At 37.2% G+C, this 19,602-nt stretch overlaps 1 protein-coding gene across 1 annotated transcript in view; it reads right to left on the bottom strand.

The window, feature by feature from the left end:
• Window positions 1–15,622: 15,622 nt before the first annotated feature.
• ZNF652 (zinc finger protein 652) overlaps window positions 15,623–19,602 on the bottom strand; it is a 32,964-nt gene continuing 28,984 nt past the window's right edge. The window contains exon 5 of the mRNA XM_015810424.2: window positions 15,623–18,262. Coding sequence (XP_015665910.1) covers window positions 17,742–18,262 — 521 coding nt within the window. The 3' untranslated portion in view covers window positions 15,623–17,741. The remainder of the gene's footprint in view (window positions 18,263–19,602) is intronic.

Genomic DNA, 19,602 nt, shown 5'->3' with positions numbered 1-19,602 from the left:
CTTAAAAGTCTTTTGAGGCTTTTATTCAGAAACATTTCAATAAACTTTCCTTCTGTGTCTAATGCAAAGAGAATTGGGAAAAAAAATTGGAACTCTGATTCAATCAACCAGCAGAAAGCTTACCCCCAGAAATCGTGGGTGCTCCATCACTGGAGATTTTTAAGAAGAGACTAGACATTCACCTGTCTGAGACGGTATAGGTTTTCCTGCTTGAGCAGGGGGCTGGACTAGAAAATCTCCAAGGTCCCTTCCTGTTCTATTCTATTCTATTCTATTCTATTCTATTCTATTCTATTCTATTCTATTCTATTCTATTCTATATCGATGACCTCCAAGGTCCCTTCCAACTTTTTTATTATTATTATTATTATTATTATTATTATTATTATTATTATTATTATTATTATTATTATTATTATTATTACTATTACTATTACTATTATTATTATTATTATATGGTGAAGGCAGCAAGAATGCACTATGCACAAAAATGGAAGGAAGCTTTGACTCCCACCATGGACAAATGGTTACAAAAGCTCATGGAATTAGCAGAGATGGCTAAATTGACTTGTTTTGATAAAAGAAAACAATATATGTAGTTTTGTTTCTGCTTGAGGTGGAAAAAAATGATACTATGATTTTGGGTTTTACTGATTAGACTGATTTGTTGATACATAAATGGCTAGTTCATACTACTATAGAAATGTAAAAAGTTGAGATTTAATCTTAACATCTTATTTTACTGCAACAAAGGGAGTCGGAAGTCAATGCCTTTTGTTTCTTCCCCTCCCATTCTCCACACTTTTTCATTTTCCCTTTTCCTATTGTTGTCCCCTACTATCTGCTTTTGTATTTTCATATTTTATGTTATAAATAAAATTATTAAAAAAACATTTCAACAAACTGACTGCATTTATGGGGGTACCAACTAATATCAGCAGAGAGCAGGCTGCATTCATTAACAAAAGTCACTCAATCGGCCACTTAAACAGCAATAGGAGAGAACATCACCAATTACTGTGTGGTAAGAAGAGAGAGAAGTGAATTGGGAGTACGTGAATCCTTCAAACTAACCAGGTGGCCCCACATAAATATAGTAATAGAGTTAACAGAGGCTGTTGGGAATATAAAAAGAGCTATTATTTTATCCTTAATTCAACTGACTTCTCTGCTGTCTACCTCACATCTGAAAGACCTTCAGTAGAAGAATGGTTACCCTCTAAAAAGGGAAACTAAAAATTTTGCTGACGTTCAAATGCTCTACAATACCTAGCATTGTGCTTATGATGAAACCATTTCTTGGCACATTTCAAATATTCCCAATATGTATGTTTCAGGGTAATAAAATATGCTCACTTTCCCCACCCATCTAAGCAAGTTGAAGATCACCCTCTAGATTCTACGAATGATAAGCTGTCCACTACAAATAGCCTTGAGAGTTGGACCTGACAAGAAGCAACTCAGATAATCCCGCAAAGTCACGAGAGAAGGTTTCTAATGAAACTCTAAAAGCACAGCTGATTCATTTATTTTCAGCACTGCTAATAGTGAGCAAGATGAAATACCGAGAAAAGGAATTTTCCTGTTAACATGTTTAGCAACAGAACCTTTGGCTGGATTAGTGAAATATCCTCTCAAAAGGGTTGCAAAAAGAGTTATACTAATTTACCAAACTTCTGATAAACTTTGATTTATTAAGAGCAAGTTTGGTTTAGTGATTAAGGCTCATGAGACTATGAGTTCAGTTCTGCCTCAGCCTTGAAACAATCCACCCCCAATTAGCTCCTCTTCCTGATCTCCTACAGGTATGATTAATGATATGATTTGTATATTAACATGGAATCTAGCAGATGGAAGAACAAACTATGTGATCTACCTGAATTTCTGTCCAATTTTGGCCTGATCACAGTACAAGACACATGGTTAGCAAATCTCAATGCCTGGTTGTAAGTCCTGGGTCACACTGGCACTGAAAGGGGGTCTGGCCATATTGATCATGGAAAAACTGGGATGGAAGGACACAGAAAAGACCACAGATGCCCCCTCATCTTTTTGCTTAGCTGTTAAATTCCAATATATGACCTCTGTGATTGTGTTGTTAAATGTGTATATATCCCTACAAATGTCTACAATTTACTCCCCTGACATATGGGTGAATTCGGAGCAAACTCTGATAGAGCTATATCCCCAAACTCCAAACATATTTACAATCATTTGGGAGATTTTAATGTGAAGTTGGAGCCTTCTGTTCTAAATATTAGTAACATCCTCAAATTTCATTTCCTATTACCTTTATGGTCGTTTAAGGGCCAGAAAGGAAATAATGTTGCATACTAGTTGTTAAACCTAGTATACAAGTGTAACTTGCAAATCTTAGGAGGCAAAGACCAAAGTTTTGTATTTCCCTTTACTACCACTGAGAAATCATGTAATATTTTACATTAAGTATGTGTCTCCAACAGTAATGTGACCATTTTCTCAGACTTCCAGATTTATGTAAGAGAGGATGGTGACCAACAAGTTGCTGTTAATTTCTGTGAGCACTCAGACCTCAGACCCTGCACTACAATTGATAGATGGGTCTCATTTTATCTAGAGGCCCACCAGGACAGAAGGATAAAGTGGAACAGAGTGGATGTGAGAGCTTGGACTGAAATCTAAGCAAGCCCTGACTATGGCAAAAAGTTACCTCACCTTGCACAGATGTCAGCTCTGTGCTTATAGCCTATAAAAACCTAAATGTAGAATTAAGAAAACTGAAAATGCCCCCCAAATAAAAATGTCATTCCCTGAGAAAAAGATTAAAGCTAGCTATGCTTTCAGTATGGAAATATGCATCAAATAAAAATCATGCTGCCATACTACGGTAGCATTTAGACAAGAGTACAGAAGACTATCAAGTGCAAGACGCCTCATCACTTGTCCTGTCTCTGGTTAGGGTTAGCAACCGAAGAGTCTTTTTCTGACATTCAGTTGCAGGGCTATTGCAGGAATGCAGGTTCTCCTTGGGCATCCCTATAACTGCCACCATGCAGGAGGAATATTACAGTTAATAATTCACTGCCGTGGACTACAGCAAGAGCTCCCAACCCGCGGGCTGGGGACCAGTGTGGTCCATGGCCTGTTAGGAACTGGGCCACGCAAGAGGCAGATGAGTAAAATTTCATCTGTGCACAAATGGGATCTAGATTGTGGGCATAACCATCCCCCGTCCCAGTCCGTGGAAAAATTGTTTTCCACAAAACTGGTCCCCAGTGCCAGAAAGGGTGAGGACTGCTGGACTGGAAGACCCACAAAATGATCAACAGGAGGTCTGTAGCTCCACTTCACTATGGTATTTGGTGACTAAAGGGTGACTAGTGGACTCATCCAGACACTGAAGTCCAATAAGCTCCTGTGTAAGATCTTCTTCTACCCTTTAATTATTTAAATGTCACATTGACTGGTGAGCTTTGTTGCCTGAGGATTTATTTACCTACATAAATAATTCCTGCCAAATTCCAACTGGTTGGGAGCTCTCTATTCTGGTCCCCTTTGACAAAAAAAGGGTAATAAGGGCGATTTTTCAAATTATAGACAATTATCCTAATTAGCCAAACTGAAGACCAAATATCTTTTATATAAAATTCAGGGCTGGATAACTGAAAAAGGTTTGGTCCCAAGGAAAGCGTTGGGTGGCTCCACTTTTGATAACTGCTTCATTTTATGCTATCTAACAGAAAAAATATGCAGTTAAAGGGATACAACTTTTTATAACTTTTATAAGCCTCAGAGCAGCATTTGATTCAGTAAGCAGGAACTACTCTGGACTTGAGAATGGATCCCAGACTCTTCTTCTTAATCAAAGTATTAAAACTTATGCCTAAGGATACCGGCAGGAACACATAGATCCCTAACAGGAAAAATTAGTACCAAATAAAGGAGTCAGACAAGGGTGTATACTGGCTCCCATTTTGTTTAGCCTGTATATTAATGACATCCCAAAGTTTCTTTCCTCTATGTATATGCCTAAAATTAATATTCTGCTTTATACAGATAACCTGGCACTGATGACATACAACCAAGTAGGCATGAGGAGACTGCTATGCAGCTTTAGTATCTACTGTGTGCTCAGCTATCTGAAGATCACATGAAGTGATCTTTAAACTACTTTATAATGACTTGGTAAGGCCACACTTGGAATACTGCATCCAGTTTTGGTTGCCATGATGTAAAAAAGATGTTGAGACTCTCGAAAGAGTACAGAGAAGAGCAACAAAGAAGATTACAGTATAAGAACAGTTGCAGGATTTGGGTATGTCTAGTTCAGTGGTTCTCAACCTTTTTAATGCCGTGACCCCAACCGGTCGTAAGTCGAGGACTGAACCGGTCATAAGTCGAGGACTAAACCGGTCGTAAGTCGAGGACTAAACCGGTCGTAAGTCGGGGACTACCCAACCGGTCGTAAGTCAAGGACTTTCCCTGCCCGGGAGCGCCGTGCATGCATGGTTCCGCCCCCTGCACCGGCCGAGGTGTAGCTGGCAAGTGGCAGAGACGGAGCAGGCCAACCACCAGCTGGCCCAGCCCAAGGGAGGTAAGGCACCTGCCGGAAAAGGCGGAAAAAATGGCGGACAAAAAAAATGGTGGACAGCCTTGCTTGGCGACCCCCGTGAAATGGTCGATCGACCCCAAATGGGGTCCCGACCCACAGGTTGAGAACCACTGGTCTAGTTTAATGAAGAGAAGGACTAGGGGTGACATGATAGCAGTGTTCCAATATCTCAGGGACTGCCACAAAGAAGAGGGAGTCAAGCTGTTCTCCAAAGCACCTGAAGGCAGGACAAGAAGCAATGAATTGAAACTAATCAAGGAGACAACCAACCTAGAACTAAGGAGAAATTTCCTGACAGTGAAAAGAATTAACCAGTGGAAAAACTTGCTTCCAGAAGTTGTGGTGCTCCAACCCTGGAGGTTTTTCAGAAACTGAACCATTTGTCTGAAATGGTACAGGGCAGAGGTCCCCAACCTTTTGGGCACCAGGGACCGGTTCTGTGGAGAGAGGTTTTTTTTTTTGCAGACCAGAGAGTGCGTGGTTTTGTGTGCTGCCTGCATCTCGTGGATGGGGCTTTGCTTGTGTTGTGTCGACCGGTTGCTGGCATGCTGCGGCCCAGTATTGGTCAATAGACCGGGGGTTAGGGACCCCTGGAATAGGGTTTCCTACCTAAGCAGCGGGTTGGACTAGAAGACCTCCAAGGTCCCTTCCAACTCTTTAATTCTGTTATAAATCCAAAACTAAGGTAGTTGTTTTCAGAAGAGTACCAGTTATTATTGTTGCCTATATTCGGAACATAAATCAAGTCAAATCTTATCGATACTTAGTACTTGGTTTCACAGAAACCGGCTTCTGCTCCCACATTTTAAGAAGAGTTTTTAAAGGGTTGCAGTCTGTGCCACTTGCATAAGACAGCTCACCAACTACAGCTCACCAACTATAGCTATAGTTCTGTAATTCTTAAAGATATAAAACAGCAAAACAGTCGCAATGCTCACATATGGTGCAGAACTGTGGGGATATATAAACGCCCCCTTATTGGAACAGATACAATCTACTTTTCTGAACTGTATCTTGGGGATGAATGAGTTTACACCAGTCCCTGCAGTAAGGGGCATACTCCCTTGTACAAAGCCATTTAATAATTCAACTATTTAATTACTGGCCGAATATCCTATCCAGGGAACCCAGATCATCCAAACTGTTTTGAAGAGCAATTGCACAATATGCAATCTCACACTTAGGCCACCCAACTTTCAAATGTCATTTCTCAATATGGATTCTTCTTAAAGGCCAAAGAAGCTTTAAAACGAAGAATTATTAATGTGATTGCCCAAAATGATATTGCAGCATGTTATGTCCAGTCTTTGAAGTGGCTGGGTCATCACAAATCAGCCTCTCAGAAAAAAATATTTAATAATCTACATGCCTCACCATTTCAGAAAAGCTTTTCGTAAAGCTCACCTCAAACATCTGAACTCGATGGCGAGACATGGGAGCATGGAGCTCCATTTGAAGAAAGACTCCATTTGTGGAGTACCAGCCACTAAAGACATTGGATATATTCTTGTTGATTACAAACTGTACTCTTAGAATCTTGCTTAAAAACTAAAAAATATTGGGGCACCGGGAAAAACCCTTACTTTTTGCAGAGAATGAACCTGCAAATTACTAATAAAACTGCACTCTTTATGTCAAAGGACATTTTGAAGAGGACAAATCAGATTGGGATTATCTGTAGGGGTGATGACTTGTTATAAACGTCCTATTATTTTCTTTGTATTTTTTTGTACTTTTGTATTTGTTTTTTATATTTGATAAGGTTAATTGACTTGTCAGATTTTTCAGACAGATATTAATTACATACTGTATATGTGTATTTTTAAAAAGTACTGCCATATACACTTACAGATAAGCCCATCTCTGGATAAGCTGACCCCAATTTTTAAGGTGGATTCTAACACCTACAATTTTCAGTTTATCTGCAAGTGTATTTGGTACCATAAAAACAAGCAAGGCATTTTACTTTGGTGTGAGGTGCAAATTCCATCTGCAGCAATTGTACAACAAAACTACTTTTTGAAAGAATAATCTGTCATGAAAATATTGAACTGACATTTCTAAATATCTAGGAAAAGTAGATATGCAGAAAACAATGTAGTGATTTCTAGACATGAATTTGTCAGGAATAAATTTTGCTACATTAACTTTATCTCATTTTAACTATAGTCGGTCCTTGGGTTGAAACCATTTATTCAGCAATCACTCAGAATTACTACAATGCCAAATGAGAGAAATTTATGATGGCTCCACAGAGTTCCTGCTGTTGCATTAGTCACATTATTACAATTTGGATGTTTGGTGGCCAGCTTGATTATGACTTTGTAGTGAGTTGAGGTCACATTTGTGAACTCTGATATTCCCTCTGATTTCATTAAAGCATTTGGTATTTTGGGAAGCTATTTAAATGTAGGCTTGATGACATATAATGAAGTGTAAACACAGCTAGCTTTGTTTTCTGATCAAATTAAACTAAGGTATTGAGCAAGGGGCTTTATAAGTTCAATCCTTTGTTCTCTGTGTTCAAACATTTGTATTAATTACTACTCTACTAGGCTGTCACACAACAATATGGCTTTGTAAATACTTCAGTTAAGCATTTCTTCCAATTTTTGCTGCCTTACATGTTTTAAATATGATCTGGCACTCCTGTTCTTTCCTGCAACTTTTACTTTTCTCCTTTTTTTCTGCCTTCTTTTTGTGTAAATTGGCTATTTTATCCCATTCCCCTTTCCCCCTACAATATTTCTACTGAGTTGTACCTACATCTTGGTCATCAACTGTAATAAAGGATTTGATTACTTAAAGAGATGGATGGAATGCTTTTCATACTTGCAGATGTCATAAACCAGGTGGGATTATATCTGAGACCCTAGATGACAGAAATACATTCCAAAATAATGATTGGATAGAGAAAGAAGCTAAAACAGAAAAAAGGAGACAAGTATAAGGCTGTTATATTCAGTGTTGAATACCACATTTCAAGAAACAGAGAAATTAGAAATGGTTCAAGAAAGGGTAGTGAAGTTAAGTCTTTGGAAGCAGGGTTTAAGGACCTTGGTATGTTTAGCCTTGGGCAAATGTAAGGAAGGGTATGACAACAGTGTTACTCTACAGGATATTGTCTGCTACTCAGAATGGAAAATATGAATTAATAGTGTTATATTGACTGTAAGGCTAATTTCAATGAGTATTGTTTTTAAAAAGCCTTCAGAATTAATGAACCCACTAATGAACTAAATTATTTAGAAATGTGGTGGGTTCCCTACTGGAGGGTACCAGTCACCTGCAGGGAACTTTTAATTTGAATTTGTGCACTGAGCAGAGGATTTGACATGAGACCTCATTCAGCTTGACGTCAAGGAACATATCCACAAACTGGATTTTTAAAATTTCAATATGCTATCAGTTGTTGTTTTTTTTTTTAGCTTTTTGCTGGTAGACAATACTAGTATTGCCATTAATGTGATAGATGAAGCACTGGACAAACTGGAATGAAATTTTTTCAGCTTCTCCATGTAACTTTCATTTTGGATGGCTGCAGTTCAAAAAATTAATTTTTAAATTGTTTTATTTGTTTTATTTATTTTTACAATTAACTCAGCCACTGAACATATTCAATACACCTATTTCCTCTTATTTTCCCCACAACAACAACCCTGTGAGATAGGTTGTGCTGAGAGAGAGAGAGAGAATCTGGTCCAAAGTCACCCGGCTGGCTTTCAGTATTCTGAACTGAACTACAATTTAAAACAAGGAACATTTTGGTATTTTAAATAAAAGCAGTCCATCTATTTAATAGATTTCAGTTCTAGGGGTGTGGGGTGTGTCAAGTTACAGTTTTCAGAGCATATTCAGACAGTAAAATTATTCATACAATTTTCAAAAGATTAATATTTTATTTATTAAATTTATATGCTGCCCATTTCATTAATAAAGCAACCCAACTCAAATATTAGGTACAAAGTAGATAATTTGAGTATATACGAGAAACATTATTTTTTCCTCAGAAGATAAACAATAAAAGTTTATTAAAGGATGACACAATTGCTTATTAATATTAGGTATGAAATGTTACAAAACAAAAATGGGCAAGTTTAATAATGCAATGCAAGAGAGTAACTTTATGCCTTGATTTTGGATGAAGAGAATTTGTTGAATGCAAAAACTATGTTCTTGGTTTTGCAATCCTATTTTTAAATTGCTCTTATAGCAGCAGTATGACTGATTCAAAAATATGAGGAGCAGATAAATTGCATTCTACATAACTATTTTCTCTTGCACAATTTTGATAAATAAATTTGCATTAAAAAGTGAAAGCAAACACAGGCAATTTGAAAACAAGAGTACAGATACCAGATTTAGGTTTCTACCTAAATTACAGAATGTTACAATTATTTTTCAATTACAGAGTTTTGTTTTCATAATTGTTGCAATTCCTCCAACTGCCATCACACTATCTGGTTTTATTCTCCCCTCCTACTATACAAAGTTTTTAGGTAAAGGTTGGAATCTTTTATCTTGAATTGTGTACAAACTGTGCTTTATTTACAGCTTCAATATGACAAGGTCTAAGATACTGACTGTACCAACAGTTTGCTCACTGACATGCAGTTGGTGGGAATTTCAAATATTTATCTCAATTACCAAAGGCAGCACAGAATATTTCTCAGCATCAACTGGTCAGTTAGGATCCACAAATTAGTAACACTCTGGTCTAACATAGCGCATGATAATAGATACCATCCTGGGTCTGTAATAGCAATGTAAGAAATAACACTTGCATCACAAATGGATATACAAAGAGCTTCACTAAGAAAAATTACCTTTTGCACTCTAGCTTTTCTTGTTATCTGGCAATGCTAAAGATCTTCATATATATCTACAAATTAGTTAGGGTTCCTTGTTGAAGTTTTTACTAAAAAGTGAGATTCTGAACATACAGCAGTTATTTTTCCTTCACTGATTCGTTTAACTTGTTCTGAGTTACACAATCTGTGGAACCAATAGGCCTTTGAATACAATAGAACGGCAGAGCTAATCTTTAGTGATTTGTGTATGAATTTCCTTCAGCCAAATGGAGAGCCATTGTGGGAAACAGAATGTTAAACTAAATGGCTTCCTGGTATGAATTACAGAAAACTCCTGTTACATTTTTATCTGTTCAAGACAAAGTCAAATGCAGCTTAACTGCTTAGATTGTCCAGTTGTGGTCGATGATATAACTCAGGGATAGGCAACCTTGGCTCTTTTATGACTCGTGGACTTCAACTCCCAGAATTCCTGAGCCAGAGCCAAGGTTGCCTACCCCTGATATACCTGAAAAAAGCAAACCTTTTAATAATTTAGATTTCAATGTTTCAAAACACAGCAAAGTCAAGAGCCATAATGATCCATGATTATCTTATGTCTACAATCATGTTATTTGTGTCCAAACTAAGCTTTAAAATATAAAAATATAGAGACATATGGGCATATGGGCACTTCTGGAAAAAAATAAAGTATGCAAAGCAATGCTAATTTAATTTTTAGGAGGAAAAATAATAACTAGCTTTTTTGGGGGAAAATGGCAGTTATATTTTATGAGCATTTGCTCCTCTGGATAGAAAAACATACTGTCATGGAATTTAGAATTTAAATTTATATAAAAATGGTGAAAGAAAGCTAGCATTGTAGTAAAACAAAGCACAGATCTTATCTCTTCTGCCTAGTTGCCATTCCCTACTCTTGCATTCCCTTGCAGCAGAATGTTCAAACAGTAGATTACCTTAATTCTATCCCAGCAAGCTTTCAGCTACACATTTTACAAGAAAAAGACAAAAGGCAAAAAGAACCTTTTGTGTAGAAAGTAAGCTGCTCCCAGCATAGAGGGGGGAAAAAATGACACATCAACTTGCAACTGTTTTGTTAGCTGAAGTTCAAAAATAATCAAGAAATGGTGTTGGAATATCTGACTTAAATGTAAAGACAGCTAGAATTTAATTAATATCAGAGTGGCAGAACTGCTTGGCCCCTCACAGTGTGTGCCTATGTCTGCATATTTATCATTAAGAATAAAGAATAAAAGAACAAATTGCACAAACCAGCAATTTCTTTTGCAGGTCAAAATGTCTCAGCTAAGCTCCAAGAACAATTATACCAAGAGTTGCATACATTATAAAACAGCTGTGATTATGTAATTCAACAAAAATAATTCAATATTTAATTTTCATAGCATTTGAAATATATCAGCAAGAACATTGGTGGAAAAAGATCCAAGGGGGAAGAGTGAAACTGGGAAACAGGAAGGGGCCCCTATAATAGACGGACAAAAGACAGAGGTACAATGTGCAGTCCCAGAAAACCATAAATTCCGTTTTAGTTTTCACATACAAGAAGGTCCTTTGTCTCATTTCAAAAACTGTTTCATAAATGGATCTTTTTTCTTACTGCTTTAAATGCGATTAAATTTGCATGTAAGTTATTAAATATTCTTTTCCAGTAGGGATTAAGATGGTCTCTTTGCTCCAGGTTTTAGTAGTGCCAAACAGAACACAAACATCTTACCAAACATACAGATTACATGCAGCATTTATACATATAACACTTTCAAGTCAACAACAGGACAGCATCCTTTTCAGGGAAAAGGCAACACACTAATATTCCATATACTCTTGTCCATCCCAGAAAAAAATAATAAAAATTATCTATGTAGTCCAACCTTCCACCCCCAATGAAACTCTCTTGAAGATAATCCAGTATGTAGTTGTGTAGGTAGTTATGGGTATTTCCTGTTATGGCCACATGACATTTCCACTCCACAAGCTGCACCTACTCCACATAGGCTTTCAGATGCAATTTAAGATGCTACTCAACCCCTAATTGCAGATTATTAATGGGAGTGCCTATTCCTTAAAGTACCTGCCCCATACACATATTCTAACATGGCAGACACACTCCAGGTCTCCTCACTGAGACACTCTTATGAGACTTCAGTGATGTGCCTTCTCAACGGCCACCTCTACTTTCTGAAATGATTTGTCCTCCTAATAACATTGTAGCAATATTGCAAATCTCTGCAAAGTGGCAATTAACAGAATGAAAAGACAATGGCAAGCCATTTCAGTATTCATTGTCAAACAAAACTATATGAATATGTTCATGCAGCCATCAAGAGTCAAATGATTCAAGGGAGTACAGCATAGTTAATACAACGAAAATTAAAATGAACAAAAGTACTCAAGCAATCATGCTCACTTGCTACCTAGCAAGTTTTTGTTGTTGTAATTGTGCCTTTGAATAGTTTTTATTTTTAGGGGGTTTCATGGATATCAAATTTTCGTTTGCATGCAAGATTAACACTGGTAAGGGTACTTTAGCATCTAATGCAGCCTGTCAGAACAGAAAATACCATTATTAGCAAAAAGCTAAGTATATTAACTTTGAGCAAAAAGAAATATTACGTATGTCCAACAGACTATGACTGTTAATTTTACTTATTCAATTTCACTTAACAGTTAGTCTTGCTATAGAATACATATTTAATTAAGATCTCTATAGAAATGTTCTGTCAAGATGCAAATAACTAAGTTCAAAAAAGTATTTTTCATATAGAAACTCATAAAAACTATGGCGTGAAAAAAATGCTCTATTTTCTAAGTTTGTAAAATTATATTTACACTTTATTTATTTTTAGGGAGATATATGGAGGACTAGAAGGAAGAACAGGGAATGTATTCAGCAGTACATAGCAGACCTGCCAAAGCAAAGAGACTTCATGTCAGAAAACAGCATAGCAAACAGTTTCTAATTTTTGCAAATTTGTTTGCAGCAGTAGCTAACATGTAAGCTGACATTTATGTTAAATTTTTTACTTATGCAAAAAACCGTACCTACCTCAGAACACTGTACATTTCTCCTTTTAAGCATGCACATGATCTATTTATGCTACAATACAGTTACAAATTGTAACATGCCATTGTTAACTCACCTTTCCAATCTGTTCTTCAACTTATTAAAGTGCCATCTGTTGCCATCCTGAAAATCAAACTGTTAAGATCATACATTCATTCAAACATTCTTATTCAAGAATCTAAGTTGACTGTTAAATATAAAAATAGGTTTCAAATCAACTTTACAAGGTGAGGGAAAGAAGGATATGAGAGAAAACAGTTTCGACAGTTTAATTTCTTTTGTTGTTTCCATTGTTCTAGGTTTCTGGAGAATGGAGCTCCCAATGAATGTTAAACATTCCGCTAAGGCAGTGATGGCGAACCCTTTAGAGACCGAGTGCCCAAACTGCAACCCAAAACCCACTTATTTATTGCTGGGTGCCAGGTGGGCGTGGCCCACTGGGTGGGCGTGGTGGTCATGGCAGATTGGGTGGGTATGATCACCTCGATGTTGCTCGTGGGGAGGGACGCCTGTGGGGCCGGGCAGGGTTGGGGGAGATCCAGGGGGTCTCTGGCAGGTGGGGTGGTGGGCAGGAGGCTCATCCTGCGGGGCAAGGTGAGGCAGGGGCCGGGGTGGCTGCTGCCTGACACCATTGGCCCCTGCACACAGAGCCAGCAAGAGCACAGGTGCTGGGATGTATCCAGCCATGTGGGACCTCGGCGAATTAGCGGGCGGCTGGTTGAAGAGGAATGGTTGCTATCTCCGGGACATGGCGCGCGTGCCCATAGAGAGGGCTCTGAGTGCCGCCTCTGGCACACGTGCCATAGGTTCGCCACCACTGCACTAAGGCAAATCAGCAAAGGAATACTCCTTACCATTCCACTCATTGCAAAATTAAAATTAAACCCAACCACTTCATTAAATCTTCAAATCATACATGATATTTAACAACACAATACTTGTGTTGCCAGTCTAATGAAACATCTTTTAAAAGAATCACTTACAATTTAACTGCATAAAACTACAGAATTACTGATTCTATGTGGGGAAAATGGAAGGCATTTATTCTCGAATCAAGCATATTTTAATATCAGGTAGTCCTTGATTAATGATCACAATTGGGAATTTCTGTCAATACGTGAGGTGGTTTTCAAGTGTTGCGTCCAATTTTATGCTGTGATCTTTAAGTAGATTACCGTGGTTAAGTGAATCATGATTAAGTGAATCCAGCTTCCTCCATTGACTTTCATTTCAGAAGGGTAGGAAGGCTGCAGATAGTGAACTCCTGACTCTGGGAGGCTGCAACCATCATAAATATATATATTGGTTGCCAAATACCCAAATTTGGATCACATGTCCAGAGAGATACTGCAACAGTCATAAGTGCAAGGACTGGTTTGTAAATCACATTTTTCAGCACCACTGTAACTTTGAATGGTCACTAAATGAATGATTGTAACTTGAGGGCTACTTATACAGTAATGGAAAGAAAATAGTTGATGGTTTTTGCTGTTATGAAATGAACTGAACAATAGTTCTGACTGTGTTTGTGCAATTGCCTTTTCTAGTCTTTCAAGAGGCTGGTTTAAGTATCATTTTTGTGGTGAGAACATTCATGCTGGGGTGGTCAGATATGCTGCATACTATTAAAATCAATAATTTTACAGCAGCTTAAAAACAATCAGATTTCATTAACCTTTAAACAAATCAGAGTTCTTGGTTGATCTTTAGATTTTTCCTTTGGGATTAATTACTAAAATGCAAGTATAAAAACAAATAGAATGAATGTCTTTTTATTATGGTCACTTGCAAGAAGAAAATTAATAGAAGTTCATAACTGTCGTATGTTGAAATTGTATGTGTCTCTAAAGAGCTCACAATGTCATCTTTAGCTTCAATACTCACTGCAATTTTATGAAGTGCTTGACAAGATAAATCAAAACTCTCTAATGTTGAAAATGGATTTTGGCAATCTCACTGTCCTTGAGCAGGCCTGGTACAAAAATTGGTTCCATGCTCCGTTACCATGCCTTTTGGGGTAAATATTAAAGACATCGTTTTCTCAAAACCATTCTATTCATTATGATTATACTCCAAAAATGGGGAAATTATAACATGTTCCTGATGGTAAAATATCAATGATCAGATGCTATGGCTTCAAGACTATGGTAGTAACAAAACAAATCATTGTGCAAAATTATAAAAATGCAGAGACAAGTACTTTGCAACTCTAAAAGGAAATAGTAAAATTTCCAGTAAAAGGAAAAATATTATGGATTTAAAGAACAATGGTGGTACAGTAATTAGAATGCATTATTGCAGGCTAATTCTGCATTCCCACTGCCAGGAGCTCGATCCTGACCGTTTCAAGGTTGACTCAGTCTTTCATTCTTCTTAGGTCAGTAAAATGAGGACCCAGATTGTTAGGAACATATGCTGACTCTGTAAACTGCTTAGAGAGTACTGTAAAGCACTATGAAATTGCTATTACACAATCAAATGAACAGAAATTGTTTTAAAAGTTTAGCACAAAAACATTCACACCTTATGAATAAAAGCCTGCCAGTGTAAGGCGGCTTCCAAAATTATAATTCTACTTCAAAATCCAAAATCTAATAAAGACTATTTTGTATGTTGATTAAATATTTGTTGCACATGGGCTGTGCAGTCATTTCAATTTAATTCCCCAAAGTTGTGTGTTCCTAGGAAAATATGCAGCTGCTTTAAAGAGTTAAAGAGAATGCCACATTCATGTCCCACAGATTTCAAAGCATTTTTTTGGAATGGAATGTGAACTGCTACACATTTATAATGTTTGTATTTTGAAAATATTTTTGAAATAAAAATAAAAAGAGGACAAGAGCATTGCATAAAGACGAAAGTGTAGACCTCTATCAGTTCATATACCCATTAATGACTTTTATCTGTATATAGGGATGACATTGCACTGAACCAAATTAGTTCTGCAAGGAAGCCTTAAGTATTGCAATAGGATAGATGCAAATTCATCCATGCAAGAATGAAGAAAGTTCAATGGTGCTTGACCCATTTTGCTGGTTCCCTTTACCCATTCTATGTAGATCACACTCTGAAATGAATGTTAACTTTTAGAACAGACAGCACAGAAATACAACCATCTCAAGCAGCAGGATTCATAAATAGCAGCCAAATACTGTAAATTTATTGAAAAAAATGCTTTTTGCAAATTGGATTACAATTGACTTATCAGGTGTGACTTTTTCTTTTAAATTTGGAACAGTGGATTTTACAGGCCATGTTGCTGGCCTATGGAATTCTATACAGAACTGCTGTTTTACAAGATGACATGGAATGTATAAAACCAATCAAGATAGTAGATGGTGGTGAACTGTTAAATATTATTTTTTATAGTTAGCTCTACTGCCTAAAAAAGGAGAAGGAACATAAGTGTTATCATAACATTTTAAAAATACTTTTTTTCAGAAAAAGGAGTTAAGACGTTTTCAGTCAAATATGAATAGATACCGAAAAGTCCGCTATTTTATTTTTAATGCAACGTTAATAAAAGGGGGAAACACAATCAGCAGCCTCAGGGAATGCAATAACAAGGCCTTTCTGTTTCATCCAAGGAATATCTCTTTTAAATTAGACTTAAAGCCTAATTTTCAAAAGCAGAACAATATCCTAGGAATCAGCATGATGGTCCTTGAGCACGAAAATTAAAACTTAGAAAAATGTAGACTCCAACTATAAAGGAATCTCTATGCCTTCTCCTTAAGGTACTAAGTGGATCCTTAAATGGTGCTGTACTTTATCCAAAGTTAATTACCATGATTCTATTTGTCACAATTTAGAGCCATTGGAGACTGAGAAAAACACAATTATCAACTTGCTTAACATTCAACATTTCTTTCCCATTTATAAGTAGAACATGGTCAAACCTGAAAGACATAATCCTCTATAATCAGTACTATTTGTCCTTTACACAACTTTAGTGTATGCACATATTCCATGATGTACATTTTTTCAGCCAACATGACAATGGCTTTCACACCAGTTTGCCTAATTCAGGTTTAATTTTTACAGAGCCAACTAAATCGCATCGTTTACAGTTCCCTTATCATCTAACAAACTTAAGAAAAAACAAGCAGCATCAAATCGGTCCCAAGTTAACTTATACCTTATACAAATGTCTCTATAATGAACTAGATTCTAAGGTATGCCCATGATAAGGTAGCATACTATGTTTGAAACCATATTTGGTTGAGACTGTCCCTCATGTGCAATTTTCACTCTATCTAAGAGAAATCCTTTCTGAAATGCTTCATGCTTCAGTATAACAGAAGTGAACATTCTGGGCATACAGTAGTTCAATGTCCTTATCTAATCACCCTCAAGTGACATGGAAAGAAGGTATGTCTCACAGTAAAAATCCCCCTCCCCTTACAAATAAGTTATATAAAGTTCTGAAATTATCTCCACTTCTGAGGCAGCTTTACAAGAGACTTCTTGGGCTTCTTCCTCTACACTTCAAAGCACCTTTTCAGAGCAGTACAGATGTAAGAATAATTTTTACTATAGAAGCTATTTGCATCTTTTTTTCTTAAAAGAATCACATTTGAATGATTATAAAAATTATCTATTGTAACAACATAGGTCCAGCTACACTGAAAAAAATTACATCGCTTATTTGAAATACATTTCATTTTAGAAACAGGCTACTAAATAGGTCTATACAAAAACTCTAAAATAATTTTTATAATAAAATAAAGAGTGTGTTAGGAGAACTATTCAAATGAGATTAAATTCTGTTTACTATTGTTGTTGTTTTTCCTATGCTTCATATTCTGCAATCATGTGGCTGGTTCGCTCCATAACCAGCACACCCACACCCACACAAACACGCTCACACACACATACAGAGCAGAAAAGAAATTAACAATACACAGTGATCATTAATGCTCTGGGATTTAGTCTCACAGTTTTTCTGATTAGTACAAAGGAAACCAGACTCATCCCCAATTTGAGGAGAAAATCCAGGATACAAAAGCAAGCATACCTCATTTGCTGATATGAAATTATTAAAAAAAATCCACAATTCTCAGTCCTTTTGAAATTTATAAAAGTCAACAGTAAAACGTGCAAGCCAAATTGGGAATCTGTCCTATTGGCTCCCCTAAACTGGATGATCACCAAGAGTAATGCAAATTTACTTGGGCCAAAATGGTACCTTTTCTTAGGAAAGAGCACAATTCCAGATTTTTAAGATCAGGAGAATGGCAGGCAGAAGACAAAGCAGTTAGTGGTGCTGCACTGAACTGTTTTTTTCTGCTAGATGTCGCAGAAAACTGTCCTCACCTTGACCCCTATGGTTTAAAGGCTCACTCTTAAATAGAGCAGGAGGTGGAGGCAAATGAGGGACTGGAGGGACGGGAACTGGAAGATGATGTGGATGATGTGAATGAAGATGCAGATGAGAATATGGATGGCCAATTGGGCGAGGAGGGAGTGTGCTCGCTGGATTCATATTGATTGTTGCAGTAGGGGCAAGTGGATTTGGTGTGTTCACAACAGAAGGTGCAGTGGTGGCAGATGATGTTGTAGCAAGTGAAACCTGGGCAGAGGGTGGCACATGAACAGGACTGGTAACACGGAAGCACTTTTCCTTGTGTGCCTTAAGCATATTGGAGAAACGAAATCGCTGGCCACACACATCACACGGATATGGCTTCTCCCCTGTGTGAGTTCTGCGATGTCTCTTCATGTTTGGGCGACTGGTGAAGCTTTTGCCACAGATTTCACAAATAAAAGGCTTCTCTCCTGTTAAAAAGTTATAAAATGGCACCTTTAATCAAATCCAATTTTCATTATAAATTTTTAAAAGCAAATTTTAAATGGAAGAAATTGTCAAAGACTCATCTATATTGCTGATTTACAATTTCCAAAATCATCCATAGTTGGTTATGCTGGCTGGGGTTCACACTTCAGCTCAGATTTGTCAAGTTAGCACTCCAGCGCATTATCTTGATTTAAACCCAAGAATTCTCAGTACTTCCCAACTTCTGGTTCTACAGCTTATACCATTCATCTTCCTTACCTTTAACATGAAACAGGAGGTATCTATACAATTTCTTCCAATCCATCCTTTTAAATCGTTTTCCAATTTCCAATCTCACTTGAAATGTCAATATTAATAACCATCCTGTTATTATTTATTATATCACTATTTATCCAACTACATTATCTTTTTATATCTTGCTTTGAACTCTTAAAATACAGTAAGGGAAAAAATATTTGATCCCCTGCTGATTTTGTACGCTTGCCCACTGACAAAGAAATGATCAGTCTATAATTTCAATGGTAAGTTTAACAATGAGAGACAGAATAACAACACAAATATCCAGAAAAACACATTTCAAAAAAGTTATAAATTGATTTGCATTTTAATGAGTGAAATAAGTATTCGATCCTCTATCAATCAGCAAGATTTCTGGCTCCCAGGTGTCTTTTATACAGGTAAGGAGCTGAAATTAGAAGCACTCTCTTAAAGGGAGTACTCCTAATCTCAGTCTGTTACCTGTATAAGAGACACCTGTCCACAGAAGCAATCAATCAATCAGATTCCAAACTCTCCACCATGCACAAGACCAAAGAACTGTCCAAGGATGTCAGGGACAAAATTGTAGACCTACAAAAGGCTGGAATGGGCTACAAGACTATTGCCAAGCAGCTTGGTGAGAAGGTGAGAACAATTGGTGCGATCATTCATAAATGGAAGAAACATAAAACAACTGTCAATCTCCCTTGGTCTAGGGCTCCATGCAAGATCTCACCTTGTGGAGTTTCAACAATCATGAGAACGGTGAGGAATCAGCCCAGAATTACACGGGAGGATCTTGTCAGTGATCTCAAGGCATCTGGGACCATAGTCACTAAGAAAACAATAGGTAACACACTACACCACGAAGGACTAAAATTCTGCAGTGTCCGCAAGATCCCCCTGCTCAAGAAAGCACATGCACAGACCCGTCTGAAGTTAGCCAATGAACATCTGAATGATTCAGAGGAGAATTAAGTGAAAGTGTTGCGATGAGATAAGACCAAAATCGAGCTCTTTGGCATCAACTCAATTCACCATGTTTAGAGGAGGAGGAATGCTA

The sequence above is a fragment of the Protobothrops mucrosquamatus genome, unplaced genomic scaffold, assembly GCF_001527695.2.
Source record: "Protobothrops mucrosquamatus isolate PMUCROS unplaced genomic scaffold, P.Mucros_1.0 scaffold10, whole genome shotgun sequence".
NCBI lineage: Eukaryota > Metazoa > Chordata > Lepidosauria > Squamata > Viperidae > Protobothrops > Protobothrops mucrosquamatus.
The sequence above is the reverse complement of the archived record's forward strand: the minus strand, read 5'-3'. Positions and strand labels throughout refer to the sequence as shown.